The sequence below is a fragment of the Fusarium flagelliforme genome (assembly GCF_020744385.1).
Source record: "Fusarium flagelliforme strain FIESC 12 MPI-CAGE-AA-0113 chromosome Unknown B0J16scaffold_6, whole genome shotgun sequence".
Classification (NCBI taxonomy): domain Eukaryota; kingdom Fungi; phylum Ascomycota; class Sordariomycetes; order Hypocreales; family Nectriaceae; genus Fusarium; species Fusarium flagelliforme.
In genome coordinates, this window is record NW_025763508.1 from 1191815 (window position 1) to 1218096 (window position 26282).

The 26282-nt window shown below is 48.7% G+C and overlaps 9 protein-coding genes across 9 annotated transcripts; 5 read left to right on the forward strand and 4 right to left on the reverse strand.

The window, feature by feature from the left end:
* Nucleotides 1–36: 36 nt before the first annotated feature.
* B0J16DRAFT_346843 (uncharacterized protein) lies at nucleotides 37–771 on the forward strand. Its single transcript, XM_046128499.1, has one exon. The coding sequence runs from the start codon at nucleotides 308–310 to the stop codon at nucleotides 515–517; it is 210 nt and encodes a 69-aa protein (XP_045979986.1). The 5' UTR covers nucleotides 37–307; the 3' UTR covers nucleotides 518–771.
* A 41-nt stretch (nucleotides 772–812) lies between these two features.
* On the reverse strand, nucleotides 813–2754 carry B0J16DRAFT_170419 (restriction endonuclease type II-like protein). The gene is made up of 2 exons (XM_046122405.1): nucleotides 2182–2754; nucleotides 813–2131 (listed from the first exon to the last, which is right to left on the reverse strand). Exons 1-2 carry the CDS (start codon nucleotides 2508–2510, stop codon nucleotides 1303–1305), a joined length of 1158 nt encoding a protein of 385 aa, XP_045979987.1. The 5' UTR covers nucleotides 2511–2754; the 3' UTR covers nucleotides 813–1302.
* Nucleotides 2755–3298: 544 nt separating this feature from the next.
* B0J16DRAFT_346847 (uncharacterized protein) lies at nucleotides 3299–4584 on the forward strand. The gene is made up of 2 exons (XM_046128500.1): nucleotides 3299–3559; nucleotides 3663–4584. Exons 1-2 carry the CDS (start codon nucleotides 3466–3468, stop codon nucleotides 4328–4330), a joined length of 762 nt encoding a protein of 253 aa, XP_045979988.1. The 5' UTR covers nucleotides 3299–3465; the 3' UTR covers nucleotides 4331–4584.
* A 109-nt stretch (nucleotides 4585–4693) lies between these two features.
* Nucleotides 4694–8616, forward strand: B0J16DRAFT_346848 (armadillo-type protein). Its single transcript, XM_046128501.1, has 6 exons — nucleotides 4694–5131; nucleotides 5189–5278; nucleotides 5330–5611; nucleotides 5712–5802; nucleotides 5852–7135; nucleotides 7185–8616. Exons 1-6 carry the CDS (start codon nucleotides 5003–5005, stop codon nucleotides 8222–8224), a joined length of 2916 nt encoding a protein of 971 aa, XP_045979989.1. The 5' UTR covers nucleotides 4694–5002; the 3' UTR covers nucleotides 8225–8616.
* Nucleotides 8617–9141: 525 nt separating this feature from the next.
* On the forward strand, nucleotides 9142–13828 carry B0J16DRAFT_170459 (uncharacterized protein). Its single transcript, XM_046122407.1, has one exon. The coding sequence runs from the start codon at nucleotides 9380–9382 to the stop codon at nucleotides 13727–13729; it is 4350 nt and encodes a 1449-aa protein (XP_045979990.1). The 5' UTR covers nucleotides 9142–9379; the 3' UTR covers nucleotides 13730–13828.
* A 704-nt stretch (nucleotides 13829–14532) lies between these two features.
* B0J16DRAFT_170447 (ras family-domain-containing protein) lies at nucleotides 14533–15809 on the reverse strand. The gene is made up of 4 exons (XM_046122406.1): nucleotides 15637–15809; nucleotides 15412–15526; nucleotides 15063–15338; nucleotides 14533–15009 (listed from the first exon to the last, which is right to left on the reverse strand). The coding sequence occupies exons 1-4, from the start codon at nucleotides 15652–15654 to the stop codon at nucleotides 14768–14770; spliced, it is 651 nt and encodes a 216-aa protein (XP_045979991.1). The 5' UTR covers nucleotides 15655–15809; the 3' UTR covers nucleotides 14533–14767.
* Nucleotides 15810–22006: 6197 nt separating this feature from the next.
* On the reverse strand, nucleotides 22007–23785 carry B0J16DRAFT_346856 (MoaB/Mog domain-containing protein). The gene is made up of 8 exons (XM_046128502.1): nucleotides 23465–23785; nucleotides 23398–23406; nucleotides 23308–23352; nucleotides 23166–23260; nucleotides 23097–23114; nucleotides 22760–23052; nucleotides 22489–22708; nucleotides 22007–22430 (listed from the first exon to the last, which is right to left on the reverse strand). Exons 1-8 carry the CDS (start codon nucleotides 23636–23638, stop codon nucleotides 22265–22267), a joined length of 1020 nt encoding a protein of 339 aa, XP_045979992.1. The 5' UTR covers nucleotides 23639–23785; the 3' UTR covers nucleotides 22007–22264.
* An 18-nt stretch (nucleotides 23786–23803) lies between these two features.
* B0J16DRAFT_170508 (uncharacterized protein) lies at nucleotides 23804–24621 on the forward strand. Its single transcript, XM_046122408.1, has 4 exons — nucleotides 23804–23968; nucleotides 24023–24125; nucleotides 24198–24331; nucleotides 24388–24621. The coding sequence occupies exons 1-4, from the start codon at nucleotides 23831–23833 to the stop codon at nucleotides 24574–24576; spliced, it is 564 nt and encodes a 187-aa protein (XP_045979993.1). The 5' UTR covers nucleotides 23804–23830; the 3' UTR covers nucleotides 24577–24621.
* Nucleotides 24622–24666: 45 nt separating this feature from the next.
* B0J16DRAFT_387249 (cytosolic Fe-S cluster assembly factor NBP35) lies at nucleotides 24667–26125 on the reverse strand (the record flags this gene model as incomplete). The annotated part of the gene is made up of 2 exons (XM_046131656.1): nucleotides 24667–25768; nucleotides 26121–26125. 2 exons carry the CDS (start codon nucleotides 26123–26125, stop codon nucleotides 24667–24669), a joined length of 1107 nt encoding a protein of 368 aa, XP_045979994.1.
* Nucleotides 26126–26282: the final 157 nt, after the last annotated feature.

A 26282-nucleotide genomic window follows, 5' to 3' on the forward strand; every position in this document is an offset into this window, starting at 1 on the left:
AATCAGAATTAGAATTCGGCAACTTTGACAAACAAAGCAAAACTCCTGTCTTGCAACCGGGTCAAAGATGGAGCTCTGGAGTCTAGAACTTGAATTCTTATTCATGACTGGCTATTGTCCTCTTGCTGATTCCTCGACAGCCTCAACCACACGTGACGTACTCACTCGCCACAGCGCCACAGTAAATGTATAAGAAGTCCAATGTCAGTCATAGTAACAACTCACCAGCCCAACACTACTGCAAAAAAAGACATACTTAATTATTTCCGACTTCAAATCACGACTTCAATCTTCACAAATAAACACAATGGGTCTCCCTTCTTACTCAGAGTCAACCACCACAAAAACCTCTGAAGCCCCACAAGAACAAAACAACACCACCGGCGTTGCTACCGGTGCTGGTGCGAATACTGGCGCTGGCGTGACGAGACCTAAGACCGAGGAGGAGTTGGAGGCTGATCGACTTTATGAGGAGGCTATGGAGGAGGAGTATGCTAAGCGAGATGGAGGCTCTTAAGCGGTTATAAGAGATATGAAAGAGATGATGTGGCGAGGTATTCAAGACTCAACCTGTGATTGAGAGAAATGGAATGGCGGGCCATGATCACGAGGAGATATTCTCAACTCTGGATGAAACAAAGAATAATATGTTATAATTCCAAAACAATTTTGCAAACCACTGTTCAAATTCTAGATGTGCTGTAGTGGCCTAAACCTACCATTACCGAAAATGCAACCAATCCATATGTTAGACTTAGAAATAAAAGGAAGATTCAATTAAATATTAATTAAGACCAACAATCTTCACAGTACTTGATCATATTAATTCATTATATTAAAGTGCAGCAAGCTATTTTCAGCTCGTGATCTGCTCCGTGCCTGAGCGTATAGTTTGTTGTAGCTCGTATAATAAGGCCGTCGATGTTCTCAACTGGTCCAGATGCACAAGGGTCTTTTTTACAACACCCAGCATTATCGAAAATAGGAGGGTAAAATGACCTGCTCTATATTTGCGAACTCCTCTGGCCCCTTAGTCGCCTCCATGCCAGGGATGCCATATAGCTGTATTATGGATACTGGACTTCTCAGACTTGAGTCGGCCATGGACGCTGGTGTAGTTGATCATTGGACTTTCACAGTTTATGCAAAATGTCCCCAGCCTAGTACCAAGTTGCCGGATGAGGATTGTAAGCATTCTGTGCTTGACTCCAAGTCCCCTTGCCCGGCGAATCGGGAGACTCGACCTAATTTAGTGATCGCATCAGGTACTCGTGAAAAGGAGAACCTCGTAAAGGGGGCACTTTAGTCTTTGTCTCTCAATTTCGCCAGAGCAGCAGCAATACCTCCACTAAGCTGCTCATCCTTATCCGTCTGGCTCACTCGGCTGGACTCTTCTGTCTGAGCAGTCTTCTTCGACGCCTCAATAGCAGCAGCAAGCATCGCTTCTTCATCGTCTTCATCATCAGTATCATCCATAAACTGGAATTGCTTCGGCGCTTCATTGCTTGGTTTCTCAGAAGACGTTTCTTCTGCAGGAGGTTGTCGCGAGGATGATGCGACTGCTGCTGTCGCGGCCGGCATGTCTCTTAGGGGTACTCGAGAAAGGGGCAGAGCTTGATCAAGTCTCGCCGTCCTTTCGGAAGCTTTTGCGCCTCTCTTTGCAGCCTTCTTTACTCGGAATGGCTCATCAACTGCATTGACCCACTTCTTAACCTTGATACCTCCCCATCCATTAAGCATACCCAGCTGTTCCGCATCTGCATTGATGGCATTTCTCAAACTTCCAAAATTGCTAACCACAGCAACAGCATCCGATTTATTCAAGCTTCTCGGCACAGTAACGAATTCAACCAGCTTCTCGCCGTAGCTGGATGGTTGCTGGCCTTTGATAGCGCCAAAGGTGGCGTTCTCGTAACTTTTGTAGAGTTCGATGTAGCGCGCAGCTTCGGCGGCGGACCAGCATAGGATGAGGGTTACGTTGTTTATTAGGGATGTTTTGGAGAGTTCTTTGAGGGATGCCTCGTGGTTGGGGATATCGACCATTGTTAAGAGGATGCGAAGGTTGTATTTGCCTTGAAGATTACGGATTCGTGTGTAGATGTACTCGGGATGAAGACGATGATACTTGAGACTGTAGCATGTCAGTACCAATATTACTCCTCATATCCCACAGAAACATACCTCAGAAACAGGGCGCATGTGCCCAACCCCAAAACATAGTCGGCCGGAATATCACTGTACTCCCACGGCATAGACCGAATACTCGTAAGAACAGGATTTCCTCTCTGTCGCGGCGACACCAATATCGTCGAACCAGATTGCTTCTGAGGTAGAGCCTGAGGTATAGGCTGCACGACTTTTCCTGCGCTTGAGGCAGAAGGGGGCGCCTTGTCGAGACGTTGCGGCGTCGGCTGCTGGATCTTTGGTGGTGTTGGTCGTGCGACAGGTGCTGGATCAGCGGCGGCCATGGCAGCTAGAAGCTCGTCGTCGGCGCCATAATCGTCGTCCATCGTGCCTTTATTATGTGAATTGCTTAGTGGAAGCGATTGATTTGGTTTGCGATCATTTGCTTTGCGCTGAGATGGTTGATGACGCTTCGAGATTCACGCGACGGATTGAGTTGAGGTTCGAGCTGGAGTGGGTCATCTCTTACAGCGACAACATCTATAATTCTAAACTGACAACGATTTGTATTCTACAACTCGTTTTGAAATCTTTGAAATTTCTGCCGAAATACTTTCTCTTATCTCCATTCATCACAAACTTGGTAAACTTGTACGAAACACCCTTGTTATCAACAGTGGTAGTGAGCAACGACGTCATGATCACGGATCTCCCAAGAGCGGGCCGGAGAACCCCTAACAACTCGATCTCGGCTACAGGGGACGTTCAATCTGCTGATGAACGATGAATCTGATTAGATATCAGAGAGCAGCTAGTAATGCTCTTCTGGCGAACTTGGTTTTGGCCTTTGGAGCAACTCTGCAGCTGGCCGTGCTGTAAGCGCATACCGAATGGCGTGGGGCGGTTACTGTTATCACCATGGACCTTGGCCTTTTAATTGACGCCCCTAGAATACGGGACTCTTTCTCCTTTTCCATCTTCTTCAAGGAAACCAACATTTCAAATCAGTCTCGGGTCTTACTGCCGATGTCTTCAGAGACTTTTTAGACGTCTACGGCCTCAGGTCCGGACATATGTGAATGGTGAAGCACTAAAAATGACGCCAGGAACTGAATTTGGGTTCGGCACGTATCCGCTCCATCGGTGCCAGGGCGTGCAACTCCGGGCTCCGGCACCTGCAACTTCCATATTAGTCCTTAACTGACAGCGCCGTAGAAGGACAGCCTCTATGGAACAACCGGGCTACTAAGTTAAACATCAACTAGAAAAACACTCTTTTTACACCAACAGGAATCGATATCAATCCACCACCTCAGTTAATCAGATCTTGTCGGCCTCGCTATGGCGTCATCCCTTCCTGCTGCTAAGCAGCAACTGAGAAAGCTTATGAAACAGAAGCTCTCTACCATCTCACAGGACTCCATCACTTCTCAGAGTATGATTACCAGCCAATCAACCAACCACTTATTCACATATTCACTCATTCATTGTCATGCCAGCCTGTTTGTAGGATGAATCCCCTAACTCGAGTCACACAGGCCGTTGCATATTTGAGTCGCTGAAAGAACTTCAGCCTTACAAGGATGCCAGACGCATCAGCATCTATTTGGCCATGCCAACAGCAGAGGTCCAAACAGATGCAATTGTCCGTCATGCACTAGCTGCTGGAAAGCAAGTCTTTGTTCCTTACCTGCACAAATCGCCTTTCCAAACACCGGACACCCCGTCCCGCGTGATGGACATGGTCCATCTGGAAAACGTGCAAGACTACGAGAGCCTCAAGTTGGACAAGTGGGGGATCCCAAGCGTGGATCCGGCCACTGCTGATTCAAGAAAACGCATCCTGGGCGGCTCAGATGTTCAGACTTCTGACCCGGGTATTCTCGACTTCATTGTCGTCCCAGGCGTCGCATTTGACTTTGATGAATCAGGGTCGATCAGGCGTCTTGGTCACGGCAAGGGCTTTTATGACTTCTTTATCAACAGATACATGGCCAAGCTTGAATCAAAGGGTATCGCACAGCAAAATCCGTTACACTTGTACGGCCTGGCTTTGAAGGAGCAGATGGTCCCTGCGACATCGGAGTACCAGATCCCAACAGATACTCACGATCGTAGACTCAACGGCCTCATCGTCGGTGATGGTGAGATCAAGCATGGTGTCCACGAAGCGTCTACTTCACGATATCCAGCACAAGATCTTTAATACATTTTTAGCAATTAGAGACGTTTGAAATAAAGTCTAAGACAAAGATGAACACGTGATAGTTGCAGTTTGTTTGTGTTCGACAGTAAATTTGCTGATTCATGTGAATCACAGTTTGCGGCTTGTTTGTTCCTAAAGGTTGTCTTCATCTCAACAAAGGACGACAAAAATAGTCTGATGCCAACGGATTGTCATCTCATGGTTGGTTGGGTTTGTTGATAAATCAGGTCCTTTATGACGCGCGAAGGTAGATGTCATCGGTTAATCTGCGGTCATCAGGTTGCCCCGCCATGATTGGCAACCTTTGGCTTGCTAGTTGGGTGGGCTTTGCTTTGTGTATTTTACTTCTGATTGACTCGGCGTCGAGGCATCACTTTATCCCACTTTAGACTTTGGTCTGATCATTAAAACAACTCTTTTTTTACGCTCGGGGTCTTCTTTTCCCCTTTCCCATCACATACCCCTACTTCTTTTCTTTCCTTCTTTCTCAACTGGTTCTCTCGGCCAGTCTTTCCACCAAAGTATACGCTTGCGACCCCCAATAACGCCCTCTACGCCCAAGCTGCTGCCCCCCCTTTGTATGCGCCGCAGTCACCAAGGTCGATCGTGCGCAACATAGTCAAATAACCCGAACTTCGATATCCGTACTTTTCCCTCGCCGCTTGATCTGTAATGGCTACAAACGGAGCTCAGGAGGGCTTTGCGCCCCCAGATGTGCTGGCTGCTGTCATGACGATGAGGAGCGGGGAGCAAGACGCAAAGAAGCATGCTCACGAGTACTTGGAGAGATTTCAGAAATCGGTTGGTCGCTGCAACATTCGAGCTTCCTCCTCAGCTTGCTAATGTTCAAAAACACAGAAGGATTCTTGGGCAACCATAATAGGTATTCTGCAGTCGGATGCCGAGCCAGAGGCCACTCTTTTTGCGGCCATTACCCTGCGTGGAAAGGTTTGAAGCTTGCTACAGGCACTGTGTCCTCTCGTTATTGACTCTTTACAGATCACATACGATCTTTCTACCCAAGTCCCTGCGAACGAACTGCCCGCCCTCCGAACCCAGATCCTTCTGCTTCTAAAGCACTTCGCCCCAGGACCCAAGCCTATCCGTGTCCAGCTCTGCGTATGCCTGGCCATTCTCGCCATTCAGATGAAGGAATGGGACGACGTCCTTTCGTCTGTTGTTCAGTCACTCAGCGACAGCCCCGAGAGTCACGCCTGCATTTTGGATTTCCTGAGGGTTCTTCCCGAGGAAGTCACCGAAGGTCGAAAGATCACCTTGTCTGTATGTGGATCGCGCAACTATAGATCGGAAACACGCTTCTTTCGAGATTGTCAAGTCCGGTCGACCTCAGCACCAGTTCAAGTCTAATTGTTGGAATTAGGAAGAAGATCTTGCAACACGAACGCAAGCTCTATTGGCCGACAACGCAGGCCAGGTTATTCAATTGCTCATCAACTACTCCCAGTCTTCACGTACGTTGTCTTGAATCTTGTCTCTCGCTAACTGCTGACAACGATGTAGCTGCTGCTGCCCAGAACCCTCAGTTGATGGAGTGCATCACATCCTGGCTTCGAGAAGTCCCAGTCGGCGATGTTGTCAAGTCACCTCTTATGGATATCGTCTTCAACGGCACTACGAGCGACAACTGCGCCCAGGAGGCTTCCGAGTGTCTTTGCACCATGCTTCGAGAGACTAGCGACGTGGATGAGAGCCAAGAGATTATCGAAATGCTATTCCCCCGAATTATTTCACTGAAGCCTCAAATCGCAAAGGCTGCTGAGGAGGAGGATACCGAGACTCTCAAGGCTTTGACCAAGGTGTTTGCAACTGCTGCGGAGAGCTGGGTGGTTGGAATCGCACGTCAGCCCGCCCATTTCCGACCTTTGGTTGATGCAGTCCTGGAATGCGCTGTGAGAGACAAGGAGCGGGAGGTTATTGAGCATACCTTTACCTTCTGGTACGAGCTGAAGCTCTATGTCGTCCTAGATATTTACATCCAGGGCCGACTTGAGCTGGTCGACGTTTATTCCAAGTTGGTCGATGTTCTTCTTAAGCATCTCGAATACCCCAAGCCGGATTCGGGCAACGAAGACGATCTGTTCGATGGCGACCGAGAGCAGGAGGAGAAATTCAGAGAGTTCCGACACCAGATGGGCGATACGTTGAAGGATTGCTGTGAGGTGATGGGCGTCACGGATTGCTTGACAAAGGTTCTCCAAGCCATCCAGTTGTGGATGTCCCAGTATGCCAGCCAGGTGACCGATACATCGGTTCCTAACTGGCAAGAGTTGGAGGCGCCTCTATTTGCCATGCGTGCTCTGGGTCGCATGGTTGACAAGGATGAGAACATTGTCCTGCCCCAGCTCATGCCCCTTCTTGTGCAAATGCCTAGTCACGAGAAGCTCCGGTTCGCAACTATCATGGTTCTGGGCCGTTACACAGAATGGACAGCTGCCCACCCCGAGTATCTCCAGCCTCAGTTCAACTACATCGTCACATCGTTCCAGTCAGACTCCAAGGAGATTATCCGTGGTGCTGCTTTGTCTATCAAATACTTCTGCACAGATTGCAAGCATCTCCTGAGCGGCCAGGTTCTGCAGCTCCAGGAATTCTACGACCAAGTTCTGGACAAGCTCCCAGATCTCAGTAAGGAGGAGATCACTGAGGGTGTCGCTAACGTTGTGGCTTGCCAGCCTACAGAGGAGGTATACCGACTGCTGAAGCTCTACTGTGACCCCCTTATTCAGCGACTTATGACAAAGGCCAACGTCGCTACTGATGATGAGGGCAAGCTGGCTCTCGCAGGTAAGCATTAATTTTTGTTTGATACAGTCAAACGACTAACGATTTGTAGATCACCTGCAACTCATCACCATTTTTGTTCAGTATGTTGTGCCCCCTGTTAACCCAGGTCAGGACAACCCTGCTGTTAGGTACTGGCAAGAAGTGTTCCCTATCCTCTCGACTGTACTGGACAACTTCCTGAACTTCAGCCCCATCTGCGAGCGTGTATGCAGGTGCTGGCGTAACATGGTCATCTCTCACCGTACGGCCATGGCCCCCTTGCTGCCCGAGATGGCAAACAAGCTTGCCGGTGGTTTCAACAACTCCAGGGAGGGCTGCTTCTTATGGGTAACTTCAGCAATTCTGCGCGAGTTCTCTGAGGCTCGAGAGCACGTTGATCAAGCTACCACCGAGAACATTTACACTTTCTTTGAGGCTCAGACAACAACCTTCCTGCGCGTCATGACGGAACTGCAGCCTAGGGAGCTTCCCGATGTCATTGACGATTTCTTCCGCCTGCTGATTGATGCTCTTCTCTACTACCCCCAGAAGCTCATTCCTTCTCACCTGCTGCGATCAATCTTCGAGGCCTCTATCTATGCCCTGACTCTTGAGCAGCGAGATCCTCTCTCCTCAACACTGCACTTCCTCCGTGACCTGCTTTCTTACGGTGGTGATAACCCTGCTACCAGCGATGGTCTCCCTGAGGCTGCGGCTACCGAGATGAAGAGCATTGTCAAGAACTTGCTGCAGACCCTCGGCGAGAACTTGGTCAAGCAGGTCATGGCGGGTATGATGATCACTTTCCCTCGCGACTGTTTCGCCGATGGTAGTGGTGTTCTCCTGGCTTGCTTCGAGCTGGTCCCGCTTGAGACTCACCAGTGGGTGTCTCGCACAATCGAATTACTTCCCGAGGGAACCGTCTCCCCTGCCGAGGCCAACCGATTCCTACTCAAGCTCAAGGAGAAGCTTCAGACAGGGGATCCCAGCACCATGAAGAACGTGCGTGCGGTTCTACAAGATTTCACCAACACATACAGGCGACGAAATGTAGCTCCCCGTGATGGTCTCGGCCAGCTTGAGGCCACACGCTTCCAGTTCTCTGGATAAGTAAGGTTATGAATCGACGATAGGACAAAGGAAATTTGATTTTGAAGATAGGTAATAGATGGGCCCAACTGCTCCCGCCTATTTACATGATATCTGGCTGGTACTAGAAGGACAGGAAGGACTGTTGGGAAATTGCACAGGAGTCATTCGACGTGTATGTATAACGGGGATTATCGAGGATACTTAATTGAGCGTCTCTTTGATGGGAATTATGGGATGGACATTTTGGGAGGCATAGCGAACGAGAGAGACAAGCATCCAAGGCAACGGCGTCGGGGAGAGAAGGAGGTTTTACTTGCCTGTAACGCTGAAGTGTGATGTGAAGATTATGTATAGATATAAAAGTAAAGCCTTTCCATGCATTATATACCTACTTAATAACCGTATCTCCACATCTTATCTGATGCTGTTATCACATTGCCCATCTTTCACGGCAAGTCTTCTGCTCTCAGTGTAAGAGTAACATCAGTTTGTCTCTAAAATACGCATCGACAATTAGGGACGGAGGTGTGACCACATCATATAGATGAATGTAATTCCTAACAAAGAGCAGGACATGGCGTCTACTTTGAGCACCTCAAAACATTAAAATACCACAATAACGAGCCTCGGCCAATTCACAATAACAAAAGACAAGTTCCCAAGTTAGTTCTCCTCGCAACTGACTTCATTGATATGCTAAATGTGCACAATTATCTTTGATGCACACACTTGCACTTCTTTGTACAAAGTAGAGCCAACTGCCAACATGAAAAGAATCTCTGAAAGACGAACAGTGGGCATCTAAATCAGGAACCAAAGAACTCAGGGAGGTCAATACAACAAAGACAACTTACATAGAGGGAGTTCTACCAAACAAAGGGGACGAGACTCGAAGCATAGGATCTCGATAGGATAAGAATGAGAACGACCTCGTCCTCGAGAGGATTCTATTTCGTATATACAAAAATTCATAATCTAAATAATCGACTCTTGCTTCAACACTCCTTTTCAACTTTACAGTCTTTGATAGACTTATTATTACCTTCATTTCTTACTACAACCATTGTCGAATTCATTGATCGAGTCCCTCGTTTTATATCAATATATTCTTTCCAAGCCGATCTATACTATCCAAGAATCGCCCTTGTCCGCTATCTATCAACTCGAACCACAATGGCAGGATATAATGACAGGTCCGATCCGAATCAGAATAATTGGGAGGATTATATTAACTATACGCCGGATGATGTGATTGACCCTGGGCTACGTGATCCAGTTGATCCTGCGCAGGTAGATGCATCGTTCCCGACTTACACGAATCCGCCATCGTCTCAACCACCGGCCTCTCAGGTCCAAAATCCATCCTTGGAACCAGCTTTCGATCCCGGTTTCAGTCACTTTCCCAACCTCCCTACCAATCCTACTCAGAATCAATATCTCCCAACTCCGAGGAACTCAGTCCCTGTGACTTGGTATTCAGATGCTACCCAAGGCAACCCAGCCTCGACCGCTGGCTACAATTCAGGCTATACTATTCCTCCGTCAAGTAATCATGTTCCTACGCCAAGTCATCCAGTCAATGCACCAAATTACCATGATTCCACCTCAGCCATTCATCTTGCTCCTACAAGAGGAGGACAACTAGCTTTTCCTATGCCAGTAAATCATGGCCCTCCATCTACCAACACGTCGCCAGCTGCGACTGGTTCAGCCTTTACAGGGTCTTCTCCTGCAGTCTACCCCAATCCTAACGATGTATCTTCTCAAACCCCTGGAACAACCCCTGGGGATTCTGAGCCAGCCACTACCCAGGGCAGGAAGAGGCAAAGAGAAACATCACCCAGTACTGAACAACCTCGTCGTACCAGACGAAAGACGCCAAACTTATCGGGTTCTGTTGTATATAACGACAGTCCAGCTGATGACTCAGAGCCGAACGCGGCCACATCAGTTTCCGGGAGAAACAGAAGCCGTGCAACAACTCAGCCCCGGAACAAAGCAAACGACAGCGGAACCAGCACTCCTGCGAGTCGGAAGAAGCCTGGAAAGAAGAGTTTGGGTATAAACGTTAGGCACTCGCGAATGAAAGAACTGAGCGAACCCGACCAGAGCAATCAACTTTACCCGAAAGCAACCCATACCAAAAAGAGCAAGGGCAAGGGCAAGGGCGAAGAAGCGAACGGCGAGACGGATTCCAAGAAAACGCGAGGAGGCAATAAAATCATCGAGGTAAGAACCGAATGTGACTTCTGTGCCAATCATCCCGATGGCAGGGCGGCGTTCAACGTGAACGGGAAATGCGACTGGGAACATATCGCCAGTGGAGGTGGAGAGGTTTTCAACCGAGAGTGTGGCAACTGCGCAAACTATCGCTCTCGGAATCGACAAATCGGGGAAATGGCCAGTAAAGACGACCACATGTGCAGAGTCCAAGACGACGGGGCCTTAGTCGATTTCAACCACAAGAAATATGGCGATTTCGATCCCTACAACTACCAAAAATCTACGTGCGATCGTTGTCAGAAGCATAATTTGGAGGATGTTTGCGACATCGATACCGTGTTAGGCTACGGGTGCTCTCACTGTCGACGTGACCAGGATTGCAAAGTCGACGGCAACCTTATGCCCCTGAGACGACCTAAAAAGCTGAAGGGACGACCGTGGTATCGACATGCCTGCAACCGTTGTCAAGCACGCCATGAGAAATATAAGGACTTGGAAGAAAACGTCCCTTGCAACTGGCTCACCGATAGGAGTTTATGGGATCAGCAAAGACAAGCATGTTCGGTGTGCTATCGAGATTGTGCGCCATGTATAGACGACAAGCACAATATCATTCCACCACTTCCATCTGCACCACCCAGACAAGCGCGTGCTCCAACAACTTGGACAACTCGCAAAAGGTTCGAGGTGGAAGAGAAGGAGAAGAAGAAAGACAGGAAAACTCCGTGGCACGAGTACGTGGAAGTCGCCACGGATACCAAGTGGCGTAAGAAGTGCTTCGGCTGTCAAGGGGCCGGACGATCAGTCCAGTGTCTGGTCATGTGGGATCAGGCCAATTATGCCTGTGAACGCTGCACGCAATTCGGCGTCGACTGTGTATTTCATGATGTCATAACCGAAACTTGGACGAGATACCCAATCTACGACTTGAGTAGAGTTGGTTTCGGTCAGTTTACCCCCTATGTTGTTTGCACGCCGTGCAAAAAGAATGGGCGTCGCTGTGATCGAAGGAGACCATGTGACTCTTGCACCTTCGCCGACACCGAATGCGATAGGATAAATCAGTCTAACGCACGTGGCCTTATTGCGAGAGAAATGATCGCTCCTCATAAGTCAAGAGACCCGATTCCAATTCCTGGTCCGTTATACTATCTGGCCTTGGGGTATGGCCCAGACGGCATCAACGATATCAAGGATGGTCAAAGGATCGAGCACTGGATCGGTCCTATTGCTCCTGTATACGGCGTTGAAAAGCTTCAAGATAGCGGAGAGCTTTATCGAGCTGTTGCCGACCTTCATCAAATCCATCGACCACCGGAGGGAGTGGCTCCCCCAACCATCTCCACCCCCCTTTACACGTCTGAAGGCGAATGGGACAAATTAGAGGACGTGCAATCCAATGCACTAACTGTTGAGCATTTGGCATCACTCATCAGACAACTCTGGGAGAACTGTAAAGTTCCCTGGAATTACGAACAGGCGTATCGGGAGCTTTGGGGGACGCTCCGTGAAGCACAGGAAGATATTATGAGAGGTGCTGGTGAAGACGTACAGTTGTCTGATGCACCAGCAATTCTACGTGCCTTCCGAGGAAACCCGATTCTCGCTGACTTGGAAAATTTTCACAATGGATTTTTAGGTGTTTCTCCTCAAGCTCGGCCTCTTCCAGAGCTCCCACCTGGAAGTCACACTGTTGAACCTTCACAGGTTGATCAGATACCTGATGCTGCGCCTGCACCATTACCGGTAGTCCCCTATGGCGGTGGTTACTCCGATAGTGTCTATCCCCCAGCTTCTGCTCAGCAGGGAGAGAGTATTGTCGCCTCAGGGGGCGGCGTTGACCATTCGCAGGTTGATCAGGCACCTGATGCTACGTCTGCACCATCTTTGGGATTTACGGCTGACGGCGGTTACCCTGAAAATATGTTTTACTCATATTCTGATGAGCAGGAAGAGAATGATGTCACCTCAAGAGCCCGCGATCAGCAAGGCGGCGACAATCAGCAATCTCAACAGACTCAGCCATCCGACCAAAGCCAACCAGATGTTGACCCCCCTGGGTTTACCGCAGAACAAATGGCAAGGTTGTTGGGGCTTGATGAAGGGAAGTATCGTGGCCGCTTCATGACGGGACAGTATTCTCCTAGGACTTCCAGGGCCGGCAGAAGACCGATCAGGAAGGCACGACCATTCGCGAACAGAGTCCCCAGAGACACAAAGGCCAAGGATAAGACCTTCAACCCTTTCCTCAGCTTTGCTTTGGATGAGAACCGAAACCCACGTCTCAAGGCAAGAGAGAGAAACTCGCGCTGGAAAGTCTTCAACCCTCTTGAGGGTCTTGATATGGAGAAGTGGCAGAATTCAAATAGCCAGCCAGATGAAGACACCTCTCAGCCACGTCTATTTTCTGTCGTCAACGGTCAACGGAACCAGTCCGTACTTCGAGCCGATGTCTTGGACGACGTGCCTTACGAGCAGATAGGTGGAAGATCACAGCAGTCTTGCGCCGAGCCAGGTGAGGGTGGAATCGGGCGTTGTGGCCATCAGAACGTCAATGGGCAGGATCAAGCCGTTTGTCAAAGTTCTGCCCACAGGGATACAGCACCAGGTTCCTTCCCAGTCTGCAATGATTGTGTCCAAGCCAACGTCAAAGACATGTTCCGCCACGACTGCAATCCCATCATTGAAAGCGAGCTTCTCAGCATGCGTGCCTATCTCTGCAACGACTGTGCTGGTCATATGAGTAGCAGTGTTAAAAACGCAGCTGAGTACAGAGCCATTGGAGCTCGCCGAGTGTTTGGTCTGGAGGCCGATGAGGAGATTTCTCATAGCACATACACGCCCAACAATGACCGATCACAGGCCGTGGAATTTCACAAAGACACAGAGGCTCTGACAGGCTGTTCATGCGCAAACAAGCTGTTTGGAACATCCATGTGTCGGTTCCATAGATTGTACTATGCTGAGGAGGCGCTCAAGTTCTCGGCCCTGGTGCAAGAATGGCGGCTTTCCAAGTTCAAGAAGGCAGTATGCCCCAGCTGTCTCGCCAAAAAGCCTCTCGACAAGGCCAACCTATCAGCAGATGTTGGCGGTTTTGCAAACGGCGCACCAACGGCTTGGGCATGTGTGAACTGCAATGATTGGGTCGCAAATGAGAAGAACAATAAGACGAACCAGCCAAGTCTCATCGATAAGAAGTTATGGAGCTCGAAGGATGGGCGTGAACTTTTTGCTTTACGTCAAGAGTCGGCGCATAGTAGGGTGCCTGAGATAGATGATGCCGATATGGGTGAGCTGTAATGATTAATGGGAGCGTTAAAAGCTTGAATTCCGGAGTTGGGCGCATTTGAGACATATAGACTACCTAAAGTTATGCAATCGATCAGTTTTTCAAATGTTTGGAGCTGAGCAAAGACACATATGAAGTGAGATCAACCTTTCTAAGTGAGTCCGGTAGTTGTACAAACTGCCAAGGACAATGCAGAAAGGACTCACTGGGTCAACAATGACACTGAGCATTCCGTATCTTTTCATATGAAGCCATGTGGCTGAAAACACAAGTAATCGGAATGTTTTGTTCGGCTGGAGGGACGAAACGAACTATTGAACCGTAAGAAAATGGTGTGTGCTTGTATTGTCTGACTGAACCATTGCTGCTGGAGAGAAGGAGACCCCGAGATTGACAAGATAGAAAAAGAAAAGCAAAAAAAATTACATATATGAAATAATGGATATAGAAGAACCTGCAGAAGCCGTACTTTAATCTTGAAATATTCATCCTCCCCGGTAACACAAACCAAACAAGGAAAAGGTCGGGTGGGTTTTGTCTCTCGCGAGGTCGTTTGGAAGGGATGCGCAGCCATAGCATTGCACTGCTTTGCTTGTGCTGGCACAAATTCCCCTTCCACTGTCTTTCTCTCTCTTCCAGTGAGTAGATGGTCCGTTTTTGTTTATCCACAACGTCCAAAATAGCGAGCCGCTCCAGAGAAACGCCGATCCATGTTCCAAGTCATATGGATCATGGTTCATTAAGCATGAGCCATCGGCCTCACAAAGACATGACATGTCGTAATCACGCCGGGTCTCTTATCCCATATCGCTGGGTATCTCCATAGGCTGCGTCCATCTTAAACATGAACACTAGCCCAAAACCTGACTCCTCATCCGATGCAATCAAAATTCCATCCCCGTGCTCTTCCGAAAGCCTCCAGGTTATATTGCATCCTCACATCGTGTCGTATGCAATTGACAAGACCCGGACATGGCGGGTATACTCTGCCAATCACATCGTCCTTCATCCCGAGATGTGCGCTTTTCGTCCTCATGCATCATTCCCATTTACATGAGCACACACTTGGCACAGCATCCTGCTTCTTGCTCGCCGTTGTCCATATCCATGGGCTTGGGGGGTCCGTTGGCGCCAGAGGTACCGCCGCTGCCGGTCGAGTAGCCTTGCATCTCGCGGTTATATCTTCGGATCTCTCGCACGATATCGTAGAAGGCCTTGTCGACGTTGATTCTAGACTTGGCCGAGGTCTCGAGGAACTTGCAGCCAAACGACCTTGCCAGGGCTTCTCCCTCTGTATTGCTGTTAGCATATGATAGTTCAGTTGAACTCATGCAGTAGACATACCCTGTCGTGACACATCTCGGTCGCTTTCCAGATCGCACTTGTTGCCAACAACGACCATGGGGAAGTAGTCCTTATCCTTGACTCGCAGAATCTGTTGTTGGAAGGTGGTGATTTCCTCAAAACTTTGTCGCGAAGTAATGGAGTAAACTAGTAGAAATCCTTCTCCAGTTCGCATGTACTGCTCGCGCATGGCGCTATACTCCTCCTGGCCAGCTGTGTCGAGAACATCGAGAAGAGCGACCTCATCATCGATAACGCACTGCTTTCGGTATGAGTCTACAATGTACTATGTTAGCATGTGCTGTGATGGGGCATGGCGAGTATGTAAATGCGATTAGAGTTTACCGACCTTCAATTGTGGGATCATACTCGTCGACGAAATGGCTTTGGATCAACTGAATGGTCAGACAAGATTTACCGACACCACCGCCACCGACAACGACGAGCTTGTACTCTCGCAGGAACTGGATTTCGAGTTAGCAAACAATCAGGTGTGGCTAGCTGGTTGACGCAGGCAGATTGTCGAGAATCCGAAAGTATCTCCCATGGCGACGGTATTGCTTTCGTGTCGTACCTTTGTGTTCGCAGCCATTGTGAATTAATGTTGGAGTTGCGCTTCCTATATTATCTGATGCTCAGGACGAGTGGTCGTAATTCGTAATGAAGCAAGGCAGGTCGCGAGAAAACAGGATTGGATTGAATTGAAAGGCGAGTAACCGAGGACGACGAGACAGCGGAGATGGAGTTGAAGAAGGCAGGTTTAGGTTGTCTAGTCTGCGTTTTAGGCGAGACGATGCAGAGAACAAAGGAAGAGAGGGAATGAACGATTTGCCGCTGGGGCGAGCGGATTCTAGCTCTGAATGTGTGGAGAGAGAGCAAATGGGTAGGTTCAAGAAAAAAAGGTCAAAGCAGAGGGAGTCGAGCGAGGGTAGAAAGAGAAGAAGAAGGGGAACAGGCCTGAAAGGGGAAAGGGTCGAAAGGCCAGGGTAGGAAAGTATCCTGGAAGGGGAGCAAGGGAAGGGGCGGAAGGGGGGCGTCCATGAATCGGATTGGTCTAAGAGGAACTTGGAATGGATGGGGCAGTTCGGTAGCAGGTACAAGTTGATCGCCTGCAGCTTGGCAATGGTGGTAAAGTACCCACGACTTGTAATGACCATCCTCGCGCTTAAGGTAGGGTGTTTGCGGTTGCTCTCGTTTTCCTTTCTTTTCTTTTTGACCAGTGGTATCCGATACACGACTTCAATTAACGACCGAACAAACGAACGAACCCATCAAGGATGCAGTTGACGAGAACGGTTCTTTCATGACCAGACAAGGTTGGTGTGGTCTACTCTGGATGGGCTGGTCTGTTCCTCTATGATTGACAACTAAGAATCACTTTACTTTGTCTTGTTCTTGTTTACCTTTTGTGCTCACTCACTAGACGTTCAGTGCGTACTCAGAACTCCAACGCCGGTACCAGCAACCGCCCAGCACCAACACCAACACCAACACCGCAAACCCGCCCACGGCTTTCAAGGTGGTCAGTGTCTCTGGGCGCTCCCGAGCGCTGAGATGGATGGCCAGGTTCTAGGGGCCCAGGGCCCATGGAATTGATTATTGGAGACTTCCCGTCCCGTCCTGTCAGTGGATAGGTATCTAGACCATTGAGGAGACACCCGATGGCCGGATTGGTCACTAGGGTCGATGAAGCCCAGCCTCTAAAGACTAGAGGTAGGGAGGAAGGATAGGGTTATCCGTCAATAGGCATGGCATGACGAGACTCACCGTGAACGTTGACAATGGCTTGGGTAGACCGTAGACAGGATTCTACGGAATCTAGAAATTCCCATTTCAGACCTAACCAAGGGACGGATCTGTAACAGGAACCTATCATATGTCTTCTGCAGCCCTACCAGAATATCCAGAGACGCCACTATCCTTTCCAACTGGAAGAAGGAAAAGCCTCTCTGTTCTAAGATGAGAAGAAGCATCTGCGATCTCACAGCTGGAGCAGCTTAGTGGCTGGTTCTTCCAGCGAAATATACTAAGTCAGGAGGCTAGTACTGGTTCAACAGAATGGAAATGAGCAAAAGTGAGCTGGACCAGACCTTGTTTTGCCATGTGGTTGTTCGTCACCAGTTCGAAAACCAAGCCACCAGAACACATGTAAAAGAGGCGAGAAGATACTTCTATTCAGTCGCATCGCCTCTGTTTTTCTTACAGGACCTACCCATGATGGAAAGATCATGCTTAATAGCGGCGAGTCGACGTTGAGTTTTCCAGGGGCACTTTCAGTGGTTTCCCAGAAGTCTTCCAGTAAGAAGACTGGAAGAGAGGCTGGTATGGGGAAGGGGGGCGTGTCTTTTTCTTCAGCGTGGGTCAGGCCAAGCGACGGATGGATACCATCTTTTTACTTTAATGGGTCCCAATTGCTTTTCTCGGGGGACCCTTGCTCTGCTTGCTGCTGATCAGTAGTGAAGCTCCAGTTCTCGTAGATTAACAATTGGCCTTGTTCTCTCGTAGTTGTACAGTAGACAGAGTGAAAGATCCGTACATACTCAGTGGAGGATGCTGGCCTCGTTGATGCTGAGTGCGATGCGATGCGCTGCAGTATTTGCAGGGCAGTTCTGCAAGGGCAGCGGCTGGCTGCGTCTGCCCTGCCAATCGCAAACATGCTGTAGCGTGCTGAACAGTTGATTGTGCATTGTTCTGCACGCAGCTTCTCACCGTATCCGCGTGCTTGTACTCCCACCGCATGCATTGCATTGCAGTTGAGATGGCCTCTGATAACCCCATCGTCGTCACCTCGAACGACGTATCCGTATAATTAGATTTTCTATACTGTTTATCACTGTACTGTACTCGTACATTACATACAGCGCCGATGGGTGGCAGCAGAAGTGGATGGGGATAGGGGCAATGGATTAAGTCCCTGAATGTTGTAATTTGCCTACCAGTACCAGGGCAGGGTCGCTCGCCTTTTTACTGTACGTACAGTACCACTCAGCTAAGCTACTGGTCACCGACGATGGATAACGAGGGTGCAGATCCTCAACGGCTAGCCAAGGAATACTGAACGCACAGTTAAAAGTGTAAAAGCACGCCTCGCCTTGTCTGCGATAATACAAGTCACAGCGCTGTCTGTCTGTCATTCACTTGAGTCTTGGCCCAAGGTTATTTCGCGCTTCTTTACATTAAACTTCCTCTTACGTACTGCTACTGTTACTGTCTCTTCTAACAATCTTTTGTATAGTTCATAGAACAAATTAGCCCATCGTCTTACTCGTCAAGGTAGGAAAATCGACTGCGGGACGCCGCCCCGAAAGACGCCGGCGCTGCAACCCCGGCCATCTCGGTCGAGCCATGTAAATGAGGCCGACTATTTAATTATTTAAATTATTATTACGGTCTCTCCCCATCTTTTGTTTATTACTATCACCAGTAACCTGGCTATTATTCCACAACTTATAAGCCAGAGAATAACAACGCGCAACCCGCGCCAAGGACCCATGAGTATTTACTCCGATATTGCATATTTACGAACGGTTGAGCAGTCATATTTTCCAACTCCAACCGTTCGCCATCATTTTTCTTTTGCCATTGTCAATATCCATGGCCAATTAACATGCTATTCCATGGCTCAAGCGCCACACCTCAAATTCTGAGCCGTGGACCTGTAACACGATTCAGTCAGCACCAGGAGGGCCACCTCTACTTGTCACTCAAAAATCGATAGCCTACGGACACCTATCCATTAGTACAGAACAGACTAGACTACCTGTTAGTTACGCTACAGATGCAGTCTCCCACCTCTGCTCGATCCTTATGCAGATCGAATCCTCTACCCCTTGGACTCTGCAGCTCTGGGGCCCCCATTTCTGGGACTAACAACTGGGGAACGAACCAAATGGGGTGACGAGCTTTCTAAGGCCAAGCTCCGATGCTCTTAATCTTAGACGGTTTAGTTCTGAGTCTCAGGCGCAAGTCCAGGGTCATGGTTCAACGTGCAGTAGCCATTACAGGGCTTACGGAGCGATCCTCGCCTTTATTCCCTTTCGCTAAATCCCACCACGATAACAGTGGTTGGTTCCTATCCGATGGATAGATGCTTACTATATACGTATACTTGATTGTCGTTGAAATTAAGTGTTAGGACAAGATAGTGGTAACCCGCTTACAAAAAGCAAAATTTCGAAAACTCTGACCAAGGTCACTGCTATTTGATAGGTAAGGAGCTAGATGCAGCTTACCAACGGCACAATAGTGCTCCTTCTCAACTAAGGAATCAAGTGTCTCAGCTTCAAGAACATCAGTTTCACAAGGCGTTTCTGTGGCTTTGTTCTTGACATTCCCATAAACATGCGCATTAAACGTCGAAGTGACTATCCGCTTTAGTAAGGTGGACAACGACAGCGGGATCCAGCACGTTGTGCTAAAGTACTATTGCTGCTAATAACACTGGTGTGTTTGAGGCTATTGAAGATGGAAAGGCGTGTCGATGGGATCAATGCCGGGTGGGGGTCGGTTACATATTGATGCGATAGTGAGCAAGACAACCCGTCCTATCGTAGCAGTCATTATCTGTTGAAAGCTATCTCCGGAGAAGCTTATCGACTATCAAGGTTATTCAGACCCGAGGTATAATATCAAAATGAATGATATCAGCCTGAAGAAGGTGCGTTTCACTTTGATGGACTTGGCAAGGTACCGAGATATACCAGCCCATCAATCAAGGCTGTTTGTTACATATCATATTGACATATAAACGAAGCCATGCAAAGACAAGGAAGTATCACGAAGTACAAGTAGTGGTGTAAGTCGGGTTAAGCTATCCGTACTTCCTTACAGTTTGGTGGGGGTTTGATCTACAACCTGGAACAGTGTTTGAGAATCTTGCTGCTCACAATGAAATCAGAGCAAGCAGACCAATTACGCAATTAACTTACAACACATGATAACCACTTGCACCCTTGCCTACCGTTGTTAAATCAGTTATGTATAAGCCAACAGCCGAGAACTATGTCCTTCTGGATGAAGTATAGCTCTCGGTCAAGTAAACGAGTTAGGCCAGGTCACGCGGCAGATACAAACCTATCTCGCCAAAGGTTGAGTTGATTGTCGAAATAAACTGGAGTCATTGACTCCATGGGTCGCTTTCGCTTGATCTGCGAGTACCGGTCGGCTTTTCCTAGACCATGATGTTGACTTGTTAGTACGTAGTATTCTTTGTCCTCGGATAGCTCCAGAGTAAACAACATACCTAAGAAAAAAAGGGTGAAGCATCGTCCTCTAGAGAATAATCGGAATCGAAGTATGGCCGGAGCCACGTCGCGCATCGCACTTCAGTGATAACCACAATCTCCGCACGGCGTTTCCATAGGAATCTCTGACTGAGCAGCGAGCCTGGGACCCGCGAGACCCTGCTTTTCTGTACCAATGCGAGCGCCGATTGGCGCTGGACCCTCACGGGTAGACACGCCCTTTCACTTCGAAAAGCGAGGGAGTGCTGTGCCACCTGCCCCGAAAGGGAAAAAAAAAATCAGGTGGCGTGGAGAGCTTCTCCGAATTTCTCACATGCGTATTATCATTTCACCTAAAGGCAAGATGTCTGTTTGTAGCATGGAAGCGCGACGTTAAAGAGGACGATGCTTGAGGAAGAAAGGAAGCTTCGCATAATGCGGCTCGAATTTTAGCTTAAGGGACAGGCAGGCACAGGCAGGTGCGGAGGTGGGGTTGACCTGTCAAACATGCAGATATGCACGTGACTGACCATGCTGCGGAAGCTTCACCTGCAGTTAGAGAAGACCAACATCGTGAATTGCATCGTCAATTTAATGCAGTCAAACCAAACCATGTTAGCTATCGACGACTACTAACTGTGTGGATAATCCAAGACTTTCATGGGTTTCGGCAATTTGGCCCTTTCGGCCGATAAGACCAACCTGGCTGTCAGAGAGCCTGGTCCAATGCAACCACAACCAACAGTCGGGTACTTGTGCAGGTGGAAGAAGACGTCATTTCCAACTTCGTTCTAGAAGACTGTAAATTGAAGAGGAGACCAGAATTGGAGGCGTCTCCACTGTCTGTGGTCCACTCGAATCTATCTCTAGTGCTTCTCCTAGCAACAGCCCCTTTTCGGCAGATTGCTCTCTTGTCTAGCTTAACCCGCCAAGGAAGCCCATCACGACATACAGTAAATTCCAATCTCCTTTGGTCAAGGTTTGACTTCTCGCTCTGATCTCGTCGCCGATCATGTCACGACCCTAGCTATCGCCGCTACGATGTGCCCGAGACACCTCTGGACTCCACCTCCGCCATATTCGTTACTGCTACCCCTGGTCTTCGACGCACGCACCCCAGGTTCTTTCTGGGAAGACATCCTCGAGTCAGCTTCCCAATTCAGCGTCCCAGTTCACGAAAAATCGAATCGCTTCCTGGTATCCCAGGTGGACGTGTCCCAATGTTCAGGTGGCGATCTGCCATGCAACAGAATCGCTTCAGTAGCCCCTCATCTTACCTCACGTCGCATGATTTAATGTCTTGAGCATCAAAGTTCTCTAGGTCGATACCACGTTACGGCCCCCCAACCTCTGCATAAGGAATGAAACTAGACACGGCTCTCGTGCCTTATCTCGGTTGCTAGAAGCTGGCCGGCCCCAAGTCTAAATTACTTACTGCCTATGTGATGTGACGTACTCAGTATGACTTTCGCCTTGTACGCGGACACACAGCATGATACAATGTTTTATGTGTTGGCATCAACTATTCAACATGACAGCCGACCTGTGTTTGACTACAACACATCATACTAGGTTTCTGAAAGCTCTTCAACATACTGTACCTGCGCGAAGTGAACTTGCAGGGGAGGCATCCGGTTCGACAATCGACATCAATAGCACAATCTCCCCAGGCGCTAGCGAGTATAACGACGCTGCAGCATATCAAACAAAAAGCACCGCGATCGACAACACTACTGGTCTTGTGCCGTTGAATCACCGAATGTTTCGAGACCGTGCGCCGGTATGTATCAGACTGCATGTAACTCTGAACACTCTATAATAGATGTCTACATATATCCAAGGATATCAATCAAACGTGCCGTCTATCCAATAGCGACTCTCCATGGTTACTTCAACGGATGTAACTGTGGTAGGGCCGTTGAGCTGCTATCACACTCCATCAATAGTCTACTGCTCTGGTAGGTCTGAATCCGCAAATTCTCAAGGTTTCTGAGCAACTTGCTCTGCTGTATCCTTGTCAGCGTCTGCGGTTGCCTGCTTCTTGATCTCCTTTGGGTCTTCTTCCGTGTCACTCTCGGCGGTAACTCGCATGCCCTGAATACCGGCTTCAACTTCATCGACGAGACTCTCGAGGTAGTCCAGGTCCCTTTTGTCCGGGTCAGCATATCCATAAAGGAGCAGCTTGGCGTGATCTCCTTTCTTACCTTCCGACCAGAGTCACGGTATTGTTGTCCTTGCCCCAGCGTGGATAGCTTCCCACCTTGACACCCTTGGGCTCAACTTTGGCCGCCAGCGTTGCGAGGTATTCGGCAACGCCACTCTCGGGAAGAGGAGTAGAGAACAGGACTCTATGCGTGCCCTTTCCCTCAGGGTCAGTAAGTCGTGGTAGAATATTAGGCTTTAGTCCCTCGAGAAGTCTCTGGACTGTTATCGGTTAGTAGGTTGCAAGTATGGCCATGGACGGTCACAACATACAGAGTCTGGGGATGCCTGGAAGAATATGGATGTTTCCATTCACGACTGAGACAGGAACCCAGAGATCATCGTGAGGGAAAAGTGCCTGCTTCTTGATATCCCGAGACTCGTCTATTGGTAGCTCTGCCATACGAAGCTTAGCCCTTCTAGCAGGTGAGTCAACTTCCCAGTCAAACTTGGGTTGATTGGGATGAGGCTTTGACAGAAGCTTCATCTTTTCAAAGGTTTCCTGGTGAAGCTTGAGAGGCAGGTTGAAAGCCTTAGCAATGGATTGGTAGGTGATGTCGTCGTGTCTGATCTGTTAGTGAAAGCATGGTTAAGGGATGTGCGTTCTTACGTAGGTCCAATTCCGCCACTGGTTCTTGTTAGCTATCTGGCACGTTGAAATTGTTTCTTAAAAACTTACCTGGTGACAACAAAATCGTAGCCGTCACTCATCCTGCGAACTGCCTCAACAATCTCACTTTCATCATCAGCAATAACCTCAATTCGCTTCAGGTTCTACAACTCTTTAGTAACATCACACAAGACACGACCAACAGACTTACAATTCCGAGATTGAAGCAAAATTTAGCAAAATAGGCAGAGTTGGTCTGTTGCGTCAATACTAATACGGTACCCTACACCAGAAGACTCACATCAACCGTCTAAATTGTGATGTCAGTATACTTTGTATAAGAGGACGATATATGTATGAAACTATACCTTCCCGCCAAGAACCTCGTCGCCAATGATCAAGCAGGCAGCTGTAGAGATAGTGCGCACGTTGCGCTCATCTGCCGATACGGGAGCCATGATTCGTCCAAGGGCAAATCGTCTGGTGTTGTTTGCGACGGGTACTGAGAGATGGCGAGTGATCTGAGAGATGCGTGAGAACATGGATGCCAAGGGCAGGTTCAATGATATGAGAGGTTGAAAGTCAAGCGATAGGTAGATCAGGTAGTTGGGATAGCAGGGTTAAGTCTGCAAGTCACTCTATTTGATCCAAGGTTGTCTGGATCGTCTAAACTGAATGGAGCTCACCAGAGCTGTAGATGACGTTTACTCGCTAACTTGGGTGATGGCGGGACAATGTGGGGGGCTACCCTTTGGCGGGGCAGCGACTTCACCAACTCCCTCCGATCGCCTGATGCTATAACGATATCCTCAAACACAGCTACAAAGAAGCTATTACTTGTTGGAAGAACCAATAAACAAACAGTCAAAATGGTCACTCAACCTCCCTAGGTACCCTCCGTCCATTCGCTAACACGGCAAACTTAGGCCTCCGAATCGCGGCTTTATACCTTCTCTGGAGAGTCCAAGGACCATCTCCGCAAGTTTCGTCTTACTACTTCCCGAGCCAAGGGACCTCAAGCTGTTATTTGTATGTACGTCTCCTTTGATGCGACTTCACCGTACATGCTTGATTGGTCTCTTACTGATCATCCCTTGCTAGACATGATTGATAAGAACACCTACGAGATCCGACAAGACGAAGACAAGACTGTTTATACATCTCTCGACGAGATTAGCGATGATCTCCCCGACCATGCCCCTCGATTCATCCTCCTGAGCTACCCTCTCACCATGGTACGTCCGATGGATCCTCTATCCAAGCTACATGTACCATACTAACACCCATTCAGGGCGACGGACGACTATCCGTACCATACGTGCTCATCTTCTACCTCCCCGTCACATGCAATGCTGAGATCAGAATGCTTTACGCCGGCGCCAAAGAGTTGATGCGCAACACCGCCGAGGTCGGACGAATTATCGATATTGAGACAGCAGAGGAACTGGAGGAGATTCCTGATAAGCTCAAGGCGGAGTAAAGCAACACGACACATGAGCAAGGAAATACGGTGTGGCAGCAAAATACCTATAGCATGACATACATAAAGGCGCAAAGTTGATAAGTCTGTCTACTCGTCTGGCAGCACATCTTGGGAATTCAATCCCATTTGCGCTGCAAGATTCTTAACTACTCCTTGAAAGGCAATGCATGCCGGACTATCTGGGAATGAGTCAAAGTAACTCTCTCCATAATCGCACGCCATCCTAATTCTGGGATCCAAGGGTACTGATCCCAGGAACGGAATGCCCATCTCCTCAGCTAAAGCCCGTCCTCCTCCTGTGCTAGCCTTAAAGATCTGACTCTCATTTGAACACTTGGGGCAAACAAAGCCACTCATGTTCTCGGCAAGACCCAGTACCCTGATTCCAGCCTTGCGGCAGAAATCTATCTCCTTTCGTACGTCCAGAAGTGAGACTTCTTGTGGTGTTGTGACCATGACAGCACCGTCGATTCCACTGCCCTTGAGGAATGAGTTCACACTGAGATGTTCATCGCTGGTACCTGGAGGTGTGTCAACAAGCAGGAAGTCAAGGTCACCCCATTCCACATCCTTGAGGAACTGCTTGATAAGACCGTTCTTCTTGGGACCTCTCCAGATCACAGCGTCGTCCCGGTTCGGTAGTAGAAACTGAATGCTCATAACGGAAAGGTTGTCCATGACCCAGATAGGTGACCACCCTGTACCGCTAACATGCACCGTCTCTCCCTCAACACCCATCATCTTTGGAATACTGGGTCCACAGATGTCTGTATCCATGATGCCCACAGTGCTGTCCGGATTTGTCGCAAAGGCATGAGCTAACAGTGAGGTAAATGTGCTCTTGCCCACACCACCCTTTCCGCTCAGCACTAGAATCTTATGCTTGACATTCTCCAGACGCGCAGAGATGACTGGAATATCAGGATCAGGTCCTTTTGGCGCTGAAGCGCAGATGGCCTGGTTCGGGCATCCGGCGCACGAGTCCGCTTTACCGGCCTGCTGTGAGTCGGGCCCGACACAGTTTTGAGGTTCTGGCGCAACCAATTGTGGCTTTTGCTTTATCGGATTGGCGAAAACATCATCGACAGGCTCCGGTGTTTCAAGCGACGGCGCCATGGCTGCTGTGATGTGAAGATTGGGTGAAGTTGTAGATGTCAATGAAAAGTGGTGGTGAGTCGGAGGTGGCGATCTAGAAGCCGGAGCTTAATAATGCGAATTGAGTAATTTGCGAGCTGTACCTCGTTCGACTTGTGACAAAGACAGACTATAAGCGTGGGCGGAAATGATAGCAAAATCTTCCGCGTAAAATGGCAGTTGAAATGAAAATAGTTGGGAGATGAAGTTGAGTGAAGGTTGGGTGAGTGATACCAAGATCCAATGGTGGTCGTTTCTAGGGTAAGTACTAAACAAATGGCGCCGATTCGCTGCTTAGCAAGCAACGGGCGATAGACGAAAGACAACACTACGAAATTGATGTTAGTGGACTTTTGCGAACGTTATTATAACTGCTTTTTTATATTTCATATGCATCTATCACATACTTCATAGGTCCATCTGGTCATTGGATGATAACACCAATAATGCTTAGCCGTTTCATTCTGTTCCACAACTAGTAGGTAAGATTGAAGGTTGAAACCCAGCAGATAGCTATGTTCTACATACCAACAACTGCAAATACATTGTTTATCCGTATTAACTCGTTG

What these genes read in the sequence shown, in the direction of transcription:
- B0J16DRAFT_346843 (XM_046128499.1), top strand. Translation starts at nt 308, where the DNA reads ATGGGTCTCCCTTCTTACTCAGAGTCAACCACCACAAAAACCTCTGAA.
- B0J16DRAFT_170419 (XM_046122405.1), bottom strand. Translation starts at nt 2,510, where the DNA reads ATGGACGACGATTATGGCGCCGACGACGAGCTTCTAGCTGCCATGGCC. An exon ending in ACATGCGCCCTGTTTCTGAG is followed by an intron (nt 2,132 to 2,181) that starts GTATGTTTCTGT and finishes GACATGCTACAG; the next exon opens with TCTCAAGTATCATCGTCTTC.
- B0J16DRAFT_346847 (XM_046128500.1), top strand. Translation starts at nt 3,466, where the DNA reads ATGGCGTCATCCCTTCCTGCTGCTAAGCAGCAACTGAGAAAGCTTATG. An exon ending in GGACTCCATCACTTCTCAGA is followed by an intron (nt 3,560 to 3,662) that starts GTATGATTACCA and finishes CGAGTCACACAG; the next exon opens with GCCGTTGCATATTTGAGTCG.
- B0J16DRAFT_346848 (XM_046128501.1), top strand. Translation starts at nt 5,003, where the DNA reads ATGGCTACAAACGGAGCTCAGGAGGGCTTTGCGCCCCCAGATGTGCTG. An exon ending in CCATTACCCTGCGTGGAAAG is followed by an intron (nt 5,279 to 5,329) that starts GTTTGAAGCTTG and finishes GACTCTTTACAG; the next exon opens with ATCACATACGATCTTTCTAC. An exon ending in GGGCAAGCTGGCTCTCGCAG is followed by an intron (nt 7,136 to 7,184) that starts GTAAGCATTAAT and finishes AACGATTTGTAG; the next exon opens with ATCACCTGCAACTCATCACC.
- B0J16DRAFT_170459 (XM_046122407.1), top strand. Translation starts at nt 9,380, where the DNA reads ATGGCAGGATATAATGACAGGTCCGATCCGAATCAGAATAATTGGGAG.
- B0J16DRAFT_170447 (XM_046122406.1), bottom strand. An exon ending in GTATGATCCCACAATTGAAG is followed by an intron (nt 15,339 to 15,411) that starts GTCGGTAAACTC and finishes AGTACATTGTAG; the next exon opens with ACTCATACCGAAAGCAGTGC. An exon ending in CCGAGATGTGTCACGACAGG is followed by an intron (nt 15,010 to 15,062) that starts GTATGTCTACTG and finishes ACAGCAATACAG; the next exon opens with AGGGAGAAGCCCTGGCAAGG.
- B0J16DRAFT_346856 (XM_046128502.1), bottom strand. Translation starts at nt 23,638, where the DNA reads ATGTTCTCACGCATCTCTCAGATCACTCGCCATCTCTCAGTACCCGTC. An exon ending in TTTGCTTCAATCTCGGAATT is followed by an intron (nt 23,261 to 23,307) that starts GTAAGTCTGTTG and finishes AAAGAGTTGTAG; the next exon opens with AACCTGAAGCGAATTGAGGT. An exon ending in TCCAGGCATCCCCAGACTCT is followed by an intron (nt 22,709 to 22,759) that starts GTATGTTGTGAC and finishes AACCGATAACAG; the next exon opens with TCCAGAGACTTCTCGAGGGA.
- B0J16DRAFT_170508 (XM_046122408.1), top strand. Translation starts at nt 23,831, where the DNA reads ATGTGGGGGGCTACCCTTTGGCGGGGCAGCGACTTCACCAACTCCCTC. An exon ending in ATAAACAAACAGTCAAAATG is followed by an intron (nt 23,969 to 24,022) that starts GTCACTCAACCT and finishes CGGCAAACTTAG; the next exon opens with GCCTCCGAATCGCGGCTTTA. An exon ending in TGAGCTACCCTCTCACCATG is followed by an intron (nt 24,332 to 24,387) that starts GTACGTCCGATG and finishes ACACCCATTCAG; the next exon opens with GGCGACGGACGACTATCCGT.